General features: G+C 39.2%; 1 protein-coding gene across 4 annotated transcripts in view; it reads right to left on the bottom strand.

The window, feature by feature from the left end:
• Positions 1 to 18,944, bottom strand: part of LOC126353875 (phospholipid-transporting ATPase VD) — a 357,121-nt gene that overhangs the window by 37,482 nt on the left and 300,695 nt on the right. For all 4 annotated transcript variants that reach the window (XM_050003064.1, XM_050003065.1, XM_050003062.1 and 1 more), the window contains one exon: positions 8,841 to 9,062. In XM_050003064.1, coding sequence (XP_049859021.1) covers positions 8,841 to 9,062 — 222 coding nt within the window. The remainder of the gene's footprint in view (positions 1 to 8,840; positions 9,063 to 18,944) is intronic.

Here is an 18,944-nt window from a genome sequence, read left to right as displayed (position 1 = left end):
TTTATGTTCTGCAGTAAACAGAGGACTCATCCCGAGAAAAAAATGAATGAATTCTGTCTCTCTATGTCTGCACCATGAATAATTTGTTCCCGATTCCAGAAGATTCTTACTTTTTATCTGGCAGCCAAGTAATTCCGCAGATTCCTTAAGCAACTTCAAATCTAGTATGAAAGCATTAAGTTCACTCTGAGAGAACAGCTACTGAGTGAAGTTGCATTCAGGTTGGAGGACATAACTATCGTCTTATATAATTGCATTAACTTCATTTTCTTCATTTTCTGCCATGTACTCTGCAACAGATGGAGGAAGAGGAGTACTCAGATCTTCTCCATACGCAAACTGGCCTAATGGCTGAATGAATGCTTCAATACACAATTTGTCTTATTTCTCTAACTGCACGCCTGAATGTTGACTAAGCAAAATTAACAGTCGCTAAGGTGACTTTTAGGCTCCCTCCACACCAATGGAATCATAAATGGCTTGCTTGTTTTCTTTCCCTTCATCCACAATCTTAACCTTCCCACACAATAGTAGCGAACTGTCTCTGCTGATCATTCCTCATCCTATCGCCAAGTTTCATTTTAAAATAAGTATGATAAGTTTTCACACAAAGTCTGCTTAGCCACTGCATAATTCCCAAAACTGTAACAGAAAATATTAATGTTCTTCACACTCTTGCATGTTGACTTTGTAGTAAATATCAACAGTAGGTACAGTGTTTCATTAATACTGTCTTAAATATATAGAACAATCACAATATTGCAGTTGTAAACCAAGCCTGTGAGGGAAGGAACACTTTCAGCATCACACAACAACAACTAGCAACAACAGGTGTTGCAACATAAAGATATATACAGTAGAACCCCTCTAATCCAACCTTGGATGGTCCGTCACTCCAGTTAGTCCGACCATGCTCAGGCTCGCGATCCTGTGTCGACTCGTCACTGACTGGACGCCTGTCGGGCCATTGTTGCAGTGTCTATCGCAGTGCATGTTGTTATAATGTACGTTATTGTGCAGTTTTATCCTTTGTTTGGCTTAAAAAACTTCCTTGTTTGCTTTATTCCATGTTCTCTACCTTACTTATTACTGTAGATTCACTGCGTGTACAGTTGTCTGTTTTTCAACATGTCTGGATTCTAACGTAAACACGTAACTCTTTCACCAAATGAAAAATTAGCAGTGCTATGAAGACTGGATGAAGGAGATTCGCTCCAAAAAATTGCAAAGAAACTGAATGTAGGCATTACGACAATTAAGGATTGGAGGAAGAATCTGAAAGACATTGACTCCTATACAGTTACGATTGATGGTGATAACACCCTGAAGAATCGCAAAACATTAAAAAAAGCCTAAACGTTAACTGCTTGATAACACATTGTGGATGTGGTTTTCTCAAGAAAGAAGGAAAGTAACTCCAATATCTGGGCCAATTCTCAAAGAAAAAGCAATAGTTTTACACAAAAAACTGGAAGCTGAAAGTAAATTTGCTGCTAGTGAAGACTGGGTTGATCCTTGGAAAACTCGTCAAAAATGTATCCCTGACTTTTTTTCCAAGTAATTTGTTTTCGTTTCTACTGGGAAAAAAAAAATGCATACAGTATAATCATTCCTTAGTTTATACATACAGTAGTTTATTTCTTTGTAAACATTTTTAGTTTACAGTATATAACGTTTATCCGTTATTATGTACAGTACAGTACTGTAATTTGTTTGTCGTTTTTCCTTTTAAAACCAATACATATTATAGTGTGTCTAGACGTTTTTTAGTTAATATACTGTTTAACACTGAGTAAAAAACATCTTTTTATATTACTGTAGACATTTTTGGTTCTTAAATAGTTTAATTGTTTGTACTAAATTTCTTTTTATATTTTTGCAATAAATGTTAGATTTTTCGGATAATCCGACCTTTTTCTCATTCCGACCATGGTCCTGGTCCCGAAGGTGAAGAATTAGAGGTGTTCTACTGTAAGGGCTGTACTGAGAAAGTTCCCTCCAACAATACACATATTCTACTAGCACAGTAATATATTTTTGAAGTCATATTGCGGTAAAACTGTACGTGATAGCAAAAAACTGAAAGCAGATTTGGAATCAGCATAAAAAGTTGAGGTAGATCACATATTAGTTTTCAGTCATCTGATACCATGCAGACATATTATACAAGATTGGAAAGGTGTGATCCATCAGAGACAGAGAGTGGTTATAACATCAGAGAGATGAAAGTATGCTTCAGAATGGAGAACCATTTCACATAGAGTATCCAAGATTCAGTCTCAGATCCCATTCTGTTTGTTTTACAGAAATAATCTACTGCTTAACATTAACTGTCAGCCAGTTTTAATTCCAGATGAAGTGTCTGATCATTGAAACTAAAAGTACTGACCAAATTCATCAAACCATTGCAAATACCTAAGAAAAATTAGATAACTGATTTAATCTAAACAATTAAAATTAAACTGGAGAAAGCTCAATGAAACAGTTTAAAACAAAGAAGAGTTACACAATGTTTAAATCCATTATAAAAACCATGTTTTGCAGAAAGCTAGCTATGTGAAAATTCTAAGAATGCAATGTGACAAAAATTTATCATAGGAGATTATATATATATATATATATATATATATATATATATATATATATATATATAAACAAAGATTCCAAGACTTACCAAGCGGGAAAGCGCCGGCAGACAGGCACATGAACAAAACACACAAACACACACACAGAATTACGAGCTTTCGCAACTGGCAGTTGCTTCGTCAGGAAAGAGGGAAGGAGAGGGAAGGAGAGGGAAGGAGAGGGAAAGACAAAAGGATGTGGGTTTTAAGGGAGAGGGTAAGGAGTCATTCCAATCCCGGGAGCGGAAAGACCGGTGTGTGTACACAAACACACACACACACACACACACACACACACACACACACACACACACACACACACACACACCCATCCGCACATACACAGACACAAGCAGACATTTGCAAAGGCCTTTACAAATGTCTGCACCAATTGCAGCCTGGCTGGCATGTACAACAATACTCAACAGTGTTACAGGTATGGGGTGAGTGAGTAACACTGCCTCCTCTAAGTTTCTTTGATAATCGCCAAAAGCTTTGGCCATTTCTGGTGTCCATTGCAGCTTTCGCTTTCCTGTGGTATTACCGCCAGCCAGTGCACTCTTAAACGGGGCTTGTGTTTGAGTGGTAATTGCTAAATGAAGCCGGTAAAAATTTATCATACCGAGATAATGCCCAAGTTGTTCGTGGTCTTTAGGTTTGGGTAAGTTGTGCAACATGCCTATCTTCTCCGGTAATGGCTGTATACTGTCAGCTGAGACCATATAGCTGAGAAAAGTTACTTGACTCTTGCTCACAGTGCATTTGCCCTCATTTAATACTTCCCCATATTTATCGAGCCACTGTTATACCTCTTGAATATGTCTATCATGTGATTGCATATCCTCTGAGATACCAAAATATCATCCAGATATGCATAACAGGAAGATAATCCCTGGAGCAATTCATCAATGAATCTTTATCATCATTGGGCCGCATTTTTGAGTCCGAATGACATAAACAGAAATTGGAATAGTCCAAAGGGTGTGATTGCTGCCATCTTTGCCATGTCAGCCAGAGCCACAGGAATCTGATTGTATGCCTTACGACAATCCAGTACTGAAATACTTTCGCACCCGCTAGAGTGTAGGTAAACTCTTGAATGTTTGGTATGGGGTACATGTCTGAGACTGTTCTCATGTTCAATCGGTGATAGTCGCCACAGGGATGCCATGTGTTGTCTTTCTTGCGTACTAGGTAGAGAGGGGACGGCCAAGAACTGCCAGACCTTCTAATTAATCCAGCCTGGAGCATCTCCTCAAATATCGCTTTTGTCTCTGCTAATCTGTCTGGGGCTAAAAACTATGGACACGTCTTGATACTGGCGGACCTTTGGTGGTGTGTGTATAATGCACTGTATTATGTTTGACTACTAAGGGTCTTTATGGCTTCTTATTGGGGAGACCATATAGCTGAACTGCTGACTCCTCCTGCAACATCCTCTGCCGCACTGCACCAAAAACGTTTTATCATGCCCCGATTTGATCTGGTAGTAAGGTGAGTGCAAAATGAGATGAGAAATCTGCATCTAAGATCAGCTGTAAAATATCTGCCACTATAACAGTCCACTTGTGACAGGTAACTAAAACAATATCTATCATGAGCTCTTTATAACCTTGTGTGTTTATACTTGAATTATTAACTGCTATCAATTTCAAAAAAAAATCGTAGAGCGAGACCAAGAGATGAATACATTAAGCAGATTCAGAAGGATGTAGGTTGCGGTAGGTACGGGGAGATGATGAAGCTTGCACAGGATAGAGTAGCATGGAGAGCTGCATCAAACCAGTCTCAGGATTGAAGATCACACCAACAACAATCAATTTCAAAGGCTCCCGTGTGTCCTTGTTAACAAAGCTCGAGGCCAGCAAGGTACTCACTTTTGAGCCAGTGTCCATCAGGAAGTTGAGGCCTGTGAGTCTATCAACCACTTGTAATCTGTGTGATGTTAGCTTACACTCCCAGGATGATGCAGAGTGACATCAAGGTACAGCACACGGGAAGTCTTCAAGTGCCTTACCTTACTGTGCGTGTTGCTGCCTGCAACTATCAACTGGTTCCTCATTTGTATATGGCGCCGTACGTAAATTCCGCAGCCCGTGGTGCCTAAGGCATGCTGCCCTCGTCATTTGGGTGTCCACAAGGTTTTGTGCCTCTCGTAGCTTGTGGCCCGAATCGTCTGTGATACCAGCAAAAATTGTCTGCATGAGCTTGATCGAGTTTGGAGTGTGACCTCTTCTTCTTACTGGTGGATGTCTGGAGCTCCAAGTTACGTAGCCAAGCAGCCATATTTTCCATTGTATCTTGTCATTTCCTGATTCCTCAGTGAAGCCTGGTTTTTGTCTGTAACCTGTGGCTGCACAGCTTAACTTCGATTCTTCTAACCATTCCGATGAGTCATCATTAGCTTCCATTGCAATGGTGGCAGATGTTGCTACGGACGCTATGATTGTTGACTGTAGAGTAGCAAAAGCTCTGTCAGCTATATGCAGTTGCTTTTACAGAGACTGTCTTTCATATGAAATCAATGTCAGTTGAACTTTATGAGGAAGCTGCTTCCAGACGTGCTGTAACAATTCATTGGATATCACACTTTGGATATCATGCTTGTGTCAACTGTAGTTTGTAAGTGTCTCAAAAATTCAGATGGACTTCTGTCCCTGTGTTTCCCCTGATACATCACCTGGGAAAGATGCTAATCAGGTAATTTCGTGCAGCGAGCGATCAACACCATTTTAAGTGTGGTGTATGACTGTTAGAGCAGTGGATGTATGATCATACCAGAAACTATCGCTGTTGCCCTCTGATCCAGGTTGCTAGTTGCGAGTGTGAATTTTCTGCAGTCTTTGGTTATGCATTGTTGCTAGAAGATATTCTCCATTACCGCAAACCATATGTCTGGCTGCGGAGGCACGAATGGAGGTGCTCTTAATTGCAACCGTGGCGCGGTTGATAATGGTGCATTCATGCGTGAAAAATCTTGGGCATGTGAGTATGTTCACGGTGTGGCTGCTACTATCTGAGTTTGCAAATTCATGGAGTCTGTTTTGCTATCTTTCTTCAGTGTTGCAAGCTCAAAAAGCCCAACCTTTTGCTTTAGCCATCGTATCTAATCATTTGTTGCTTGCAGAATTTTGTTTGCTTCTTCCATCTTTGACGAAACTGCTGCACAATATTAAGTTGCGAAAGCTTTTCTTATTTTTCCTTGGGTCACCAGTTATGTAGGCAACAAATTAAACCCACATACAGCTTTGCATAAAATACTGTATTTTTCAAATTTGGAAAAGAAAACTAACTGAGGTAACAGTAAAAACTTAAATCTGATGTTCGCTGCACTTGCATGGAGTAAACAAAGCATGCGTCACTGGCTACTCTCATGTTCGTACACTGTCATGGGTGATTACTTTGATGGTCTCCATTCCTTTATGGCCATTTAATTAGAATTCGCTACTTGCAGTTTATCCACAAATCATTCTCATTGCTGCTGGAACGCACGTTACAGCTAAGTCACAACAGTTAGCAGTTTCACCATGAAAGGGCTCCATCATACATTACGCCAATCATCCCTACCCACATCCACACCTACTACACAACCTACACGAAGAAAGAATTTGAGCTCTCAATATGCTAAGAAACTGGTTGTCATTAAGTACTAGCATGCAAGTGTACCTATACAGTGTGGTAAGTTTCATAAAAGACTTGTGGCTCAGTGGACTGGATGAGCAGTTTACTACACATGTTCTTATGCTCCATTGGAAAGAAAAAATAAAAAGTATGAAGCTCCTCCACATCTTCATAAAAAATATGTGGAAATGTTTTGATTAGTGAAAGGAATTAATGCAGCCACATGTGGACATAAACTGGTTCTACTTTCAAGACGACTATCACTAAGTGAACACACAAGTATTCTGTGCTACTACAAACTTTTTCCTATGGGGAGGGATGGAGGAGTGAGGAGTGAGAGAAGAATCTTCTCATTAGCGAAACAATGGCAAGAGACTGCTATTTGTTGTTACTTACACTGCTGCTTTCTTTGACAATGATCAACAAGAACCAAGTAATGGACTGCGTATGATAGAGGATGTTCTCAACGGAAGTTTAGTGAAAATTTTTCTCCATTTCAAAATCTTTGCAGATGCCTCTTTAGTACATTATATTCTGCACAGAAATTAGAGTCATCTTAGATTTAAAAATCTTATCAATTGCCGTGCTTCATTTCTGACTATCACTATTCTGCAAAAGAATAATATGAATATAAACATGACATGATATGTATATTCTTCTGCGTTTGCTGTTGTCTCACTCTAGTTTCATAGTTTATTAGGCAGACAGGATTTAAATGAGATAGTAGCAAACACGAAAGAATACATGGCAAAATGTTTATATTCATATTCATATTATTATTATTATTATTATTATTATTATTATTATTATTATTATTATTGTGAAGAGAATACTGCATGTGATTCACAATTCATAAAAGTTCCTATTAGCAACCATCTCTTCTCACAGGTAGGAAAAAATTCAGAACGCAGAGTTGGCCATATTGACAAACATCCCAGACAGTCTTGCCAGTCGGATTTTCGTAGTACATTGAAATGCTGCTACATTCGAAGATGAACAACATGGAATTTGTATTTACTTCGTTGGATAATGTATGAAAATGCAGTGGTCGAAACTCAGGGCAGAGAAAAAAAGCTCTTCATCCAGCAGCCTTTTTTTGACGCGGATGGTTTGGTGCCAGTATTTATCTTTGTGCCTGCGAAGCGCTACATACATTCGACGACAGAAGTTAGTTGTGGCGACACCTACCAACATTTTTCAGAACTTCTGCTTTGCACTCTTTTCTAAGCCGCAGGCGGTTTTTTGGATTACAAAAACCAGAAAAAAAGTGCAGCTTAGATTCAAGTAAATACGGTAAGTCATTAGTAATGCAAGCAGTCTCAGTACTTTTGCATCAACATAATCTGATGGCCATCTTTTAAACTTTCACAAAACAATGCATTTAAAAATAATTTTACTGGTATGAATTGTTTTACACTTTCTCAAAATATTCACCAATAAACTTTACAAGCTTTTCCATGCATTCAAACCAATTCTAGCTTTTATTTCCCAATAAAATTCTTTTGAGTGAGCGACTGCATCATATATGATAAAAATTCCAATGTTTTGGCTGCGATTGCAGGCAGCCTTCATCTTGGTAGTCTCCCTACACTCTTTCAATTCTGGAAATATTTTTTTCACTTTGATGTTGGTACCATACCTTAAATTCATGGTTTTAGGAGAATTCAACAGTGATGGAAAGTGTGGTACAAGTGTCTTTTGTTTGACATAAAGTAACTAAAAGAAGGTACTGGCCACTGAATCAGATGAATACAATAATGAGACATTAATCTGATTTTATTTTCTGTAAGTGATCAGTTGTTTGACTTGCTGTGTAACAGCTGGCATTGTCATGACGACTGATGCCTGGTATTTAGTTGTTTTTGCCAATTTTGTTGATAACATGTGGCAAACAATTTGTTTTACACCATTCAGCATAAACTATCCTTTGGTTTTCTAAAGCAATGTCCAATGTAACCAAAGAAATAAAGAAATGCACAATCATTTCTTTTTTGGAAAGAGTTTTACAAATGAACCAATTCTGTTGGTTTCAGTTCATCTTTGAACAGCCATACAATTGATTGCTGCATAGTTTCTGACTATAATAAATTTATTCAAGTTCTCTCTCCTGAACAACACTGTAAAAAGATTTTGCATTCTGTTAATTTTTTTGAGCATTTCCTTATCCCACTCGACATGAGCCTGGTTTTGAGCTCTGGTCAAAGTCTGCAGAATTCACTGGCAACAGACCTTCTACATTCAAATTTTCATGCAAAATCTAATATACTGCTGTTTTTATTATGCCTAATGTCTGTATCTCACTAAGTTACTTGCCAACTGTCTTCAATAGTGTCCACATCAACATTTTTGCAATATAACAATTTTTAGTCGAATTTCACAAAAATTCTTCTCCTACTGAAGCACAACCATGACAATTTCACAAGCCAATTGTAAGCAGTCCTTTATTAAGGTTACTGATCCCTGTAAACTCTCTGCAAAAACTTAAAAGGCAACCTTCATATAATTTGTAGCTTTCTGTTACTTTGTGGTTTTGATGAATGTCCTAGTCATGTCCGAAATCTTTTTTTTTTTTTCCCCTTGTTTGTTTTAACTTACCTAGCAAGGTGAGATTAGATTCCAGACGACTGAAAGATTCTCGTAATTTACGTTCTCGGCCCTCCACAGCAAGTTCTGCTTCCACATGACTTCTTTGCCATTCAAGGAATTCAGCATCAGTTATAGTTCTTCTTGCCATCACCAGCACTCTTAGACCTTGTCTGGCATAGGAGTTCAGATGCTGCTGAGTACGAAATATATGCTGCTGCATAACCACATCATCTGAAACGATCATGAAGATATATTTCAAAATTAACTAGTGTTTTAAATTCTTGTTAAAAATTTGGCAAATATGAAGAAAACATTTCAACATTACATAATACTTATGAGTACAGGCTGTGCAAGCTTTAATTTCACAATTTACTTATGGCTTCTTCCAACGTGCTACGAATCTGTTAAAGGACAAAAATAAGCTTGTGAGCATTTTGATTCAAATCTGCAAAGGCCAATCAAAGAGTTTCTATTTTAGGGTGTTATTGCAATGTATATGCAATGTAGCATTACTCCAATGCAGGTATATAAGCAGCGACATGATGGCAATGGAAGACTGTGGCATTCATGTCTTGCAACCTGCTTGTGGGAAATGCATAAACATGAATTGTGGCGATGTTATTGCCAAATGCATCCAAACAGGGACAAAATGCTGTTATTCTTTTCTTGGCTATCAAAGGACAAACACCAGCGGACATCCATCAGAGAATGAAGAATGTGTATGGCAAAGCATGTCTGTCGAAAACCGCCATTGTGGAATGGTGTGCCAAAGGGTGATACTACTTTATGACAACACACATTCTCATACTGCAAATGTTGTAATGCAGAAGTTATGCCAACTGAAATGCAAGATACTCTAACACCCATCCTGTAGTCCTCATACCTTCCCAAATGATTATCATGCTTTTGCTCCCTTACAAAAGGCCTTGAAAAGTTGACAGTTGCTGTCATACGAGGATATGCAGCAGGCAGTTACTGACGTCTTCATGCAGCATGACAAAGTGTTTCACAAAATGGTTCAATGTAAAGGGACAGAGGTCCAAATTCCATGTTAAGTTGAAACATATCCCACACTTTGTCTCCTGGTAGTCGTAAGAGACACACAATATAAGGAATCCTTCTAAGCATTGAGTGTGCCTGGAGAAAAGTTCCAGTAACTGGAATATTGGCAAGTACTTGAAGCTGGATGCAATAAACTATTTTCACTAACTTGCTGAGGCTACTTCTGACAATTGTCTGCACTTGCAGACGTCTAATTGCTGTATGTGTTTACATGTCAAAGAACTTGCAGAAGTAGCTTCTGCAATCGACTTGCAGAAGTTTACCTGCTAATGTACATATGCCCTTAGATACAGTTGATGCTACCCTGACTATATTCTGTTATAATAATTCAGTGTTACAATGATTGCATTCACACATAATCATGTTCACATTCAATTTAAGATCTGTCCACCATTCTCTGTTACTCACTGTCTTCAGTCATTTTTGAAAAGTTCATACACCTGCGCCTCTTGACTTGTGAGCAAAGCACAACAATTAAAAATACTGTCTTTCACGACAATCAACTAAATTTTAAAAAATTTGTAGTACACCACCATCGCACTCACATTCACTGTCCAATGTGTCCCCCCATCCACCAAAACTCCCCTGATTCATTTGTCTTTTTGTGCACTCTGCCTCATTATGATAAAGGCCTGCTACTGGCAGTTCCATTAATCTTCCCTCACTGGCTTTCACACATCTTTTTTCAGTTGAGCACTGTTGCCACACTTTGAAAGTAAGCATTGGTAATTCTGGGCTGGCACATTCCAAATCAGACTGACAATTTATGAATATTTGAAACTTTGTTGCTACATCAAGACCTCAGACTAGTCACAATTTTGTAAAGATCAAATTAAAACTTTCATACTTGAGTTACTTTGTAAACAGAGCTCCAAAAAAGTTGATACTATCAGCTTTTCCTCTGGCTCAAATATTTGCCTTATTGATATACTTTTCTGGTAATTGGACAGCTCTTGATAATGTCCAAAACTTCCAATGCATGTATAAAATTTTTCAGTTAGTGTATGACACTTTAAATTCGGACATAAAATAGGGTTTCTATTTCTTGCCCTTCATAACCCTACAGCGATTATCATGCCCATTTCTTTCACACTCCACCAACAGAAGAGTGAGTTATTGACAATATGGATGTACTCAACATTCTGCCAACAACTTTGCCCCCGTCTCTCATTGGTACGTGTCAGACTTCTGATGGTGAACTTATTAAAGAATGCTTAGAAAGTGTGGCAGATAAAATTTGCCATGGCAATGAAGGAGGTGTCTAAAATCAGTTTGTCTCATCAAACTATTGCCTGTAGAACTGATGAACTTGAGAAATCTATTGAAAAAGATTGGAAAAGTTGTAGTTTTAGATTTTATTCATTGGCAATACATAAAAATACTGATACTAGTGATATGGTAAAATTTTCCATACTTATTAGCAGCATTAATGATGAATATTATATTACTGAAGAAATGGTTTTATTAGTACCATTGAAAGACATGTCACCATCAAGAGATTTATATGAAACAGTGAAAAAAAATAAAGAAAGCAGTTTTCTTTGTCTGTCGTCAATTTATCTGGCATAGTTACAGATGGTGTGCCAGAAAAAAAAAGAAAGGCTTGTAAAATTAATAGATAACGATCCAGGAAGTGTCTGAGAGTCATTTCATGAAATACCATTGCATGATACACCAAGAAAATTTACATTGAAAAGCTTAAAAAAATGGATCACATTATGAAAATCATAGTTAAGACTGAATTTTATAAGAGACAGGAAACTGAATCATTACCAGTTCCAGGAATTCCTCATAAGTTATGATGCTGAGTGTGGTGATAGTGTATATTTTACAGAAGTAAGGTTGTTCAGTCAAGGTCAAATGTTAAAAAGATTTTCTAGCGTATTACTGCAATCTATTCATTCATGAATTCAAAAGCAAAATCTGTACCAGAAACTGACTATGCCAACTGGGTAGTAAGATTTAACATTTTTGATAGATTTGACTGTTCATCTAGGTGACTTAAATAGACATCATCTCTGCAGAAACCTACTTATCAGTCCGATGTTTAAAACAATAAACGCATTTGAAATGAAAGTGAAATTATGGCAAGCACAAGTAAATGCAAACAATTTGTCTCATTTCAATACATTTGGCAAACATAATCCTAAGAAGGGGATGAACTACTCAGCCATGCTTTTCCATTTGGTGCAAGAATTTGAAAATGGATTTCAAGGATTTCAAAAACAATGATCAAAATTTTTGTATTTATGTGACACCTTTTACAAACAATACAGATACATTGCCAGAAAATTTTCAGGTGGAATGCATAGAGCTGCAGCCTGACATCCATCTAAAAAAACTGCTCATGTATCTTTATTCGACTTTCACAAATCATACCTGCCCAGGGACTAATATCTGTTGCTGCACAGTCATGTACTATATATGTCATTTTTGCCTGGAAGCACATATACTGCAAAAGTTATTTTCAAGGGTAAAGTACACAAATAGCAGAAATAGAACCAAAATCTCAAATCAATACCTTGATAGCATCCTGAGAATTGCAACCACTTCAATCAAACCTAATACTGATACATTAGTTTCACAAATTCAAAGTCAAACATCACATTAATTCTATAATTTGCAATCACAGTGGAACCTCACTTAAAGACCACTTCCCATAACGTTCAGTTCACATAACGAGCAAAACAAATTGTAAAAAAAATACTTGTTTAATGAGTGATGTTTTTGATAATGAGTGACCACAATTTTGTGTGATGTCACCAGTCCTTCACACATGGAAGGGGAAACATTGAACAATATGAACACGTTTCATTGTCGATAGCAGCATATGAACAACGTCCAGTGCGCACTACAGTCTGGGTTTAGCACTCATTCTTCTACCATCTTAGTGCAGCTTGTGATCACTCATTTTTTTAAACTTGTATTCATACAGTGTTTTTTTTTTTGTGCAAATTTTACTAAGCTTCATAGAAGTGTTCCCAAAGATAAAGCTGCACAAAGATGACAGTAAGAGAAACAAAATGACCTTAGAAATGAAATGTGAAATGATTGAAAAATGTGAACAAGGCATGAGTGTTGCCAATTTAGCATGCACGTACAATCAGTCTACATAAACTGTTTTCACTGTCTTCAAGAAAAAGGACAAGATTCAGGTGATAGATGCTTCAAAGGGAGTGAAAAGTGTGCCTAAACAACAGTTTCGTATTCTGGACGATGTTTGAAGGTTGTTCCTTATATAGATAAATGAAAAGCAATTGCAAGGCGACACTTAATGGGAACATCATTTGTGAGAAGGTGAGAATGATTTTTGCCGACCTCATTAAGAAGACCGCAGGATCATCAGTAGCCGAAGACATGTTTTTAAAGGAAGCAGTGGGTGGTTTGAGAAGTTTAAGACAAGAACCGGCATCCACAACATTGTGAGGCATGGTTAAACAGCCAGAACCAGCACAAAAGCAGCAGAGAACTTCATCAGCAACTTCAAGATGCTCGTATATTCTGAGGGTTATCTGCCGCAACACATTTTTATCTGTGAGGAGGCAGGTCTAGGCTGGAGAAAAATTCCAAAGTGTACCTTTATAATAGCAGATGAGAATGCATTGCCTGGTCAGAAGCCAGTGGAAGACCATCTCACATTGCTATTATGTACTAATGCAAGCAATGATTTGAAAATTGAACTGCTGCTTGTCTACTATTCAGAAACATCAATGAGCCTTCAGGAACCATGAAGTCCACATGGGCCGGTTAAATGCAATGACACATTATTTTTTTTGTGGTTGGATCAAGGAAGTGTTTGGTCCTTTGGGAAATTTGCTCGAAATGAATCTGTCACGAAATGTCTTGCTTGTTATGGACAACACTCCAGGCCATTCTCCAGACCTACAAGATGACCTCTTTGAAGAATTTCAGTTCCTCAAGATCCAATTTCTGCATCTCAATACCACTCTGTTACTTCAGCCTATGGAAGAGCATGTTATTTATAACTTTAAGAAGCTCTACACTAAAGCACTCTTTGAGCATTTCTTTGAGTTGACTGAAGCTACCAATCTGACACTCAGAGTTTTGGAAATATCACTTCAATGTCACTGCCTGCGTCAAGATGATCAAAAAAGCTTGGGAAGCGGTTACCAACAGAAATCTCACTTCCATTGGGATGAAGCTATGGACAGAGTGCATTGCCAAATGTGACTCTGAGGCATTTGATTCAGTGCCTGTGGAGCTTGTAGTCAATGAGATTGCGTCTTTGGCCAGGAGAACGGGGCTAGAAGCGGATAATGATGGTATCTATGAGCTTGTGGAAGGTCACAGCCAGAAATGGCCACCAAAGAGCTTCTGGAGTTGCAGTGTGTTTCACAGCAGGAAGTTGTGGGGAGAAGTCTTCAAAGAAGGATGAGGATGATGATGATGATGATGAGGAATCAGCAAAGCAGCAATCTTCTGGCATCATCAGACACATGCTGAAAGCATGGGAATCGGTTGCATCACACACTGAAAATCACCACCACAATAAAGCAGTGGCTATGTGCAATAAAAATTTATTTGACAATAATCCTGTGTTGCATTTTCACTAAATGTCTAAGTGTTGGCAGAAACAAATGACTATAGATAGCTTCCTAGTAAAAAAGATTTGTTATGTATCGTCAATAATGAAGTACACAATACCGTATGTAAAATTTTCTTTGAATAAATGGCATGAATAAGATAAAACTTTCAGTACTTTTTCTGCATGGAATGCATTATCATATTTTACATTCATTCATAGGGGATAAATTGTTTCACTTAATGACTGTTTTGTACTACGAGTAAGATTCTGGAACGAATTATGCTCACTATGCGAGGTTCCACTGCACTCTATATAAAATTATTAATAAAATCTTGTAGAATAGATAATCAGAAGCTAATAAATGACTTAAATGCGTAAACTATATACTTACAACTGTCTGCCTACGCCTTTTTTCCCCCTTCGCTCAGTGGTTATTGCTAGTGTTACGTACGTAATGTGCGACCCAGAAATACCAGTCTTCTTCCCATATGGTCCAGGTAAGCTAAAAGGTTCTGATTTAGGGGAACCATAACTCAGGATGATCAGAAAGGGATCTGAATCACCATTCTTATGAATGTATGTCCTGTTTCTTACCACTGCCCTACCTCACTTTATTTCTAGGCACAAGGTACATATTGACAAAAAATATGGTATCTCAATACTTGGTTTAAAATTGGCAGGAGTGGCACTCATTCGGTGAAACACAGTAACTATTCAACCAACTACGCCAACTGAAAAAAGTTCATAGCTTAAAAACAAGAAAATCGTAAACCTTAGAAATTTTGACAATATATTCATCTTCTTTGCTCGAGTCCTTCCCTTTACTGCGATTGTCACATTACACTGAGTTGACAAAAGTCATGGAATAGTGATGTGCACATATGCACATGGTGGTTGTATTGCGTACATGAGGTACAAAAAGACACTGTTTTTGTGGAACTGCTGTGTATTCGGGTGCTTCATATGAAAAGGTTTCTGATGTAATTATGGGTCCACAACAGGGATTATCATATTTTGATTATACAATGTTAGATGGAGCTGGACTCACGGCACATTCGATTTTGGAAATTAATAAGGAATTCAATATTTCAAGATCCACAGTGTCAAGAGACTAACAAATTTCAGGCATTACCTCTCACCACGGACAATGTAGTGGCCAATAGCCTTCACTTAATGAGCGAGAGCAGCAGCATTTGCACAGAGTCATCTATGCTAACAAACAAACAACACCACATAAAAAAACATAGAAATCAATGTGTCATGTATGACATCTCTGTTAGGACAGTGTGGTGAATTTGGTATTAATGGACTGTGACAGCAGACGACCTATACGAGTGCCTTTGCTAACAGCACAACATTGTCTGCAGCACCTCTCCTGGGCTTGCGACCATACTGGTTGGACAACTGGAAAACTTAGCCTCACCATAAAAGTCCCGATTTCAGTTGGTAAGAGACGATGGTAGAGCTTCAGTGTGACGGAAACCCAAGAAACCATGGACCCAAATTGTCAAAAAGGGTGCAAGGTGGTTGTGGCCCCATAACAACATCGACTGTATTTACATTGAATCGATTGGGTCCTCTTGCGCCAACTGAACTAATCTTCGATTGGAAATGGTTATGTTCAGCTACATGGAGACCACTTGCAACCATTCATCAATTGCATGTTCCAAAACAAAGATGCGAGTTTTTATGGATGACAGTGCACCCTGTCATCGGGCCACAATTGCTTGCAATTGGTCTGAAGAACATTCTGGAAAATTCAAGTGAATGTTTTGGCCATCCAGGTAACCCAACATGAATCCCACTGATCATTTATGGGACATATAAGGGAAGTCAATTCATGCACAAAATCCTGCACTGGCAACACTTTAGAAATTATGGACTGCTATAGAGGAAGCATGGCTCAATATTTGTGTAGGGGCTTTCCAATGACCTGTTGAGGCCATACCACACTGAGTTCCTGTCCTATGCAAAAGGAGGTCCAACTTAATATTACAAGATATCCCCTGACTTCTGTCACCTCAGTATACACAAGACATTAAGCACCTTTTCCAAAAAAGCAGCAACTCACTGTGATATCAGACTTAACGGAAATTCTGAAATTTCCACATGACCTCTCCACTACACTACCAAGTCACAGTAAAAAATGCAAAATGCAGGCCTTTAGTGGTTCGCAAGTCAAACTGCAAGTAAAGGTATACCTAGGATTTGACTGATTGGGAGAAGAGACCAAACAGCGAGGTCATTAGTCTCATGGGATTATGGAAGGACGGGGAAAGAAGTCGGCCGTGCCCTTTGAAAGGAACCATCCTGGCATTTGCCTGGAGCAATTTAGGGAAATCAAGGAAAACCTAAACCAGAATGGCAGGACGCAGGATTGAACCATCGTCCTCCCAAATGTGAGTCCAGTGTGCTAACCACTGCACCACCTCACTATGTGTATACCTAGGAAACACACTCAATGATGCAGTCTTATACCATTTCCAGCCACACTTTGAGATCAAAGTATTGCAAATTTGAGAGGGGGAAAAGCACAACAACAACTCTTTATGCTCTCTTTGTCAGTCTCTCAGTGTCAAAACCTTCGCTGTTTTATCACAATTCTCCTTATGTTGTAGTAGCTGTTTACTGTCATACCTCACTTTCTCTTGTTCTGCACTTGCAGCCTGACTATTTGGCTCATCATATTAATGTGCACGGAAGGTCTTATGAATTTCCATCTGTGTGATAGAGATAATTGGTCTCTCTCTTCGACTGCCGAGTTCATAGTAAGATTTCACATTCAAATAACAAAGTTTAGTTACAAATCTTTCCTATCATTTATCCTTACTAATAAAACTGCAGCTCTCAACAAGAAGCAAATCAGTCCTTACTGAGATTTCTACAGTTGTCAGCAATAGAAATCCATGTGCCTTTTGTTTGGATAATAAATCATTCCCTAATGCTCAAATAATTCATCACTCTAAAAACACCTTAATTGTGGGAGCCACTTGGCCTTCTAAGGGGACTTCTACTTTGATTGCTTCTACTAACTATACTGTGAGAAATTTTATCATTTTCCTGGGAAATACGAAACACTATGTGTGGCTTGCTCTGGGCATGGCACCAGAATTTAACAATCCCCTGAATACCGTAATAGACTTCCTCTTCTATCTTGATATGTACTGCTGTTTGAAATTCTCATGTAGGGTGTCCATAGCTTATGTGCAGTTAATGGAGGACTCTGTATGCAGGTAATACATTCTGTGTACTCGAGTTGCCCTTTCATTCAAATGTTTCAGGAAAGACATATGGACAATCTCTCTCCAGATATGATGGCACTCTGATCAAAAATAGGTAGTCATTTACATAACTGCTGAAACAAGAGGAGGAGATTAATGTTTAATGTACCATCAACAAAGTCATTAGTGACAGAGCAGAAACTCAGATTAGGCAAGTATAGAGAAGGAAAGTGGCCATGCCCTTTCAAAGGAACCATCCTGGGATTTACCTTAAGCTATTTAGGGAAATCACGGGAAACCTAAATCAGGATGGCCGGGCTTGAGTTTGAAGCAATGTCCTCACAAATGCAAGTCCAGTTTGATAACCACTGCAGTAGCCCACTTGGTAATTGTTGAAACATTGCTACACACACACACACACACACACACACACACAGAGGGGAGAGAGAGACAGAGGGGAGAGAGAGACAGAGGGGAGAGAGAGAGACAGAGGGGAGAGAGAGAGACAGAGGGGAGAGAGAGAGACAGAGGGGAGAGAGAGAGACAGAGGGGAGAGAGAGAGAGACAGAGGGGAGAGAGAGAGAGACAGAGGGGAGAGAGAGAGAGACAGAGGGGAGAGAGAGAGAGACAGAGGGGAGAGAGAGAGAGACAGAGGGGAGAGAGAGAGAGACAGAGGGGAGAGAGAGAGAGACAGAGGGGAGAGAGAGAGAGACAGAGGGGAGAGAGAGAGAGACAGAGGGGAGAGAGAGAGAGACAGAGGGGGGAGAGAGAGAGAGACAGAGGGGAGAGAGAGAGAGAGACAGAGGGGAGAGAGAGAGAGAGACAGAGGGGAGAGAGAGAGAGAGACAGAGGGGAGAGAGAGAGAGACAGAGGGGAGAGAGAGAGAGACAGAGGGGAGAGAGAGAGAGACAGAGGGGAGAGAGAGAGAGACAGAGGGGAGAGAGAGAGAGACAGAGGGGAGAGAGAGAGAGACAGAGGGGAGAGAGAGAGAGACAGAGGGGAGAGAGAGAGAGACAGAGGGGAGAGAGAGAGAGAGACAGAGGGGAGAGAGAGAGAGAGACAGAGGGGAGAGAGAGAGAGACAGAGGGGAGAGAGAGAGAGACAGAGGGGAGAGAGAGAGAGACAGAGGGGAGAGAGAGAGAGACAGAGGGGAGAGAGAGAGAGACAGAGGGGAGAGAGAGAGAGACAGAGGGGAGAGAGAGAGAGACAGAGGGGAGAGAGAGAGAGACAGAGGGGAGAGAGAGAGAGACAGAGGGGAGAGAGAGAGAGACAGAGGGGAGAGAG

The sequence above is a fragment of the Schistocerca gregaria genome, chromosome 3 (assembly GCF_023897955.1).
Source record: "Schistocerca gregaria isolate iqSchGreg1 chromosome 3, iqSchGreg1.2, whole genome shotgun sequence".
Classification (NCBI taxonomy): domain Eukaryota; kingdom Metazoa; phylum Arthropoda; class Insecta; order Orthoptera; family Acrididae; genus Schistocerca; species Schistocerca gregaria.
Note: the sequence above shows the minus strand (reverse complement) of the source record. Positions and strands in the feature narration are given on the sequence as shown.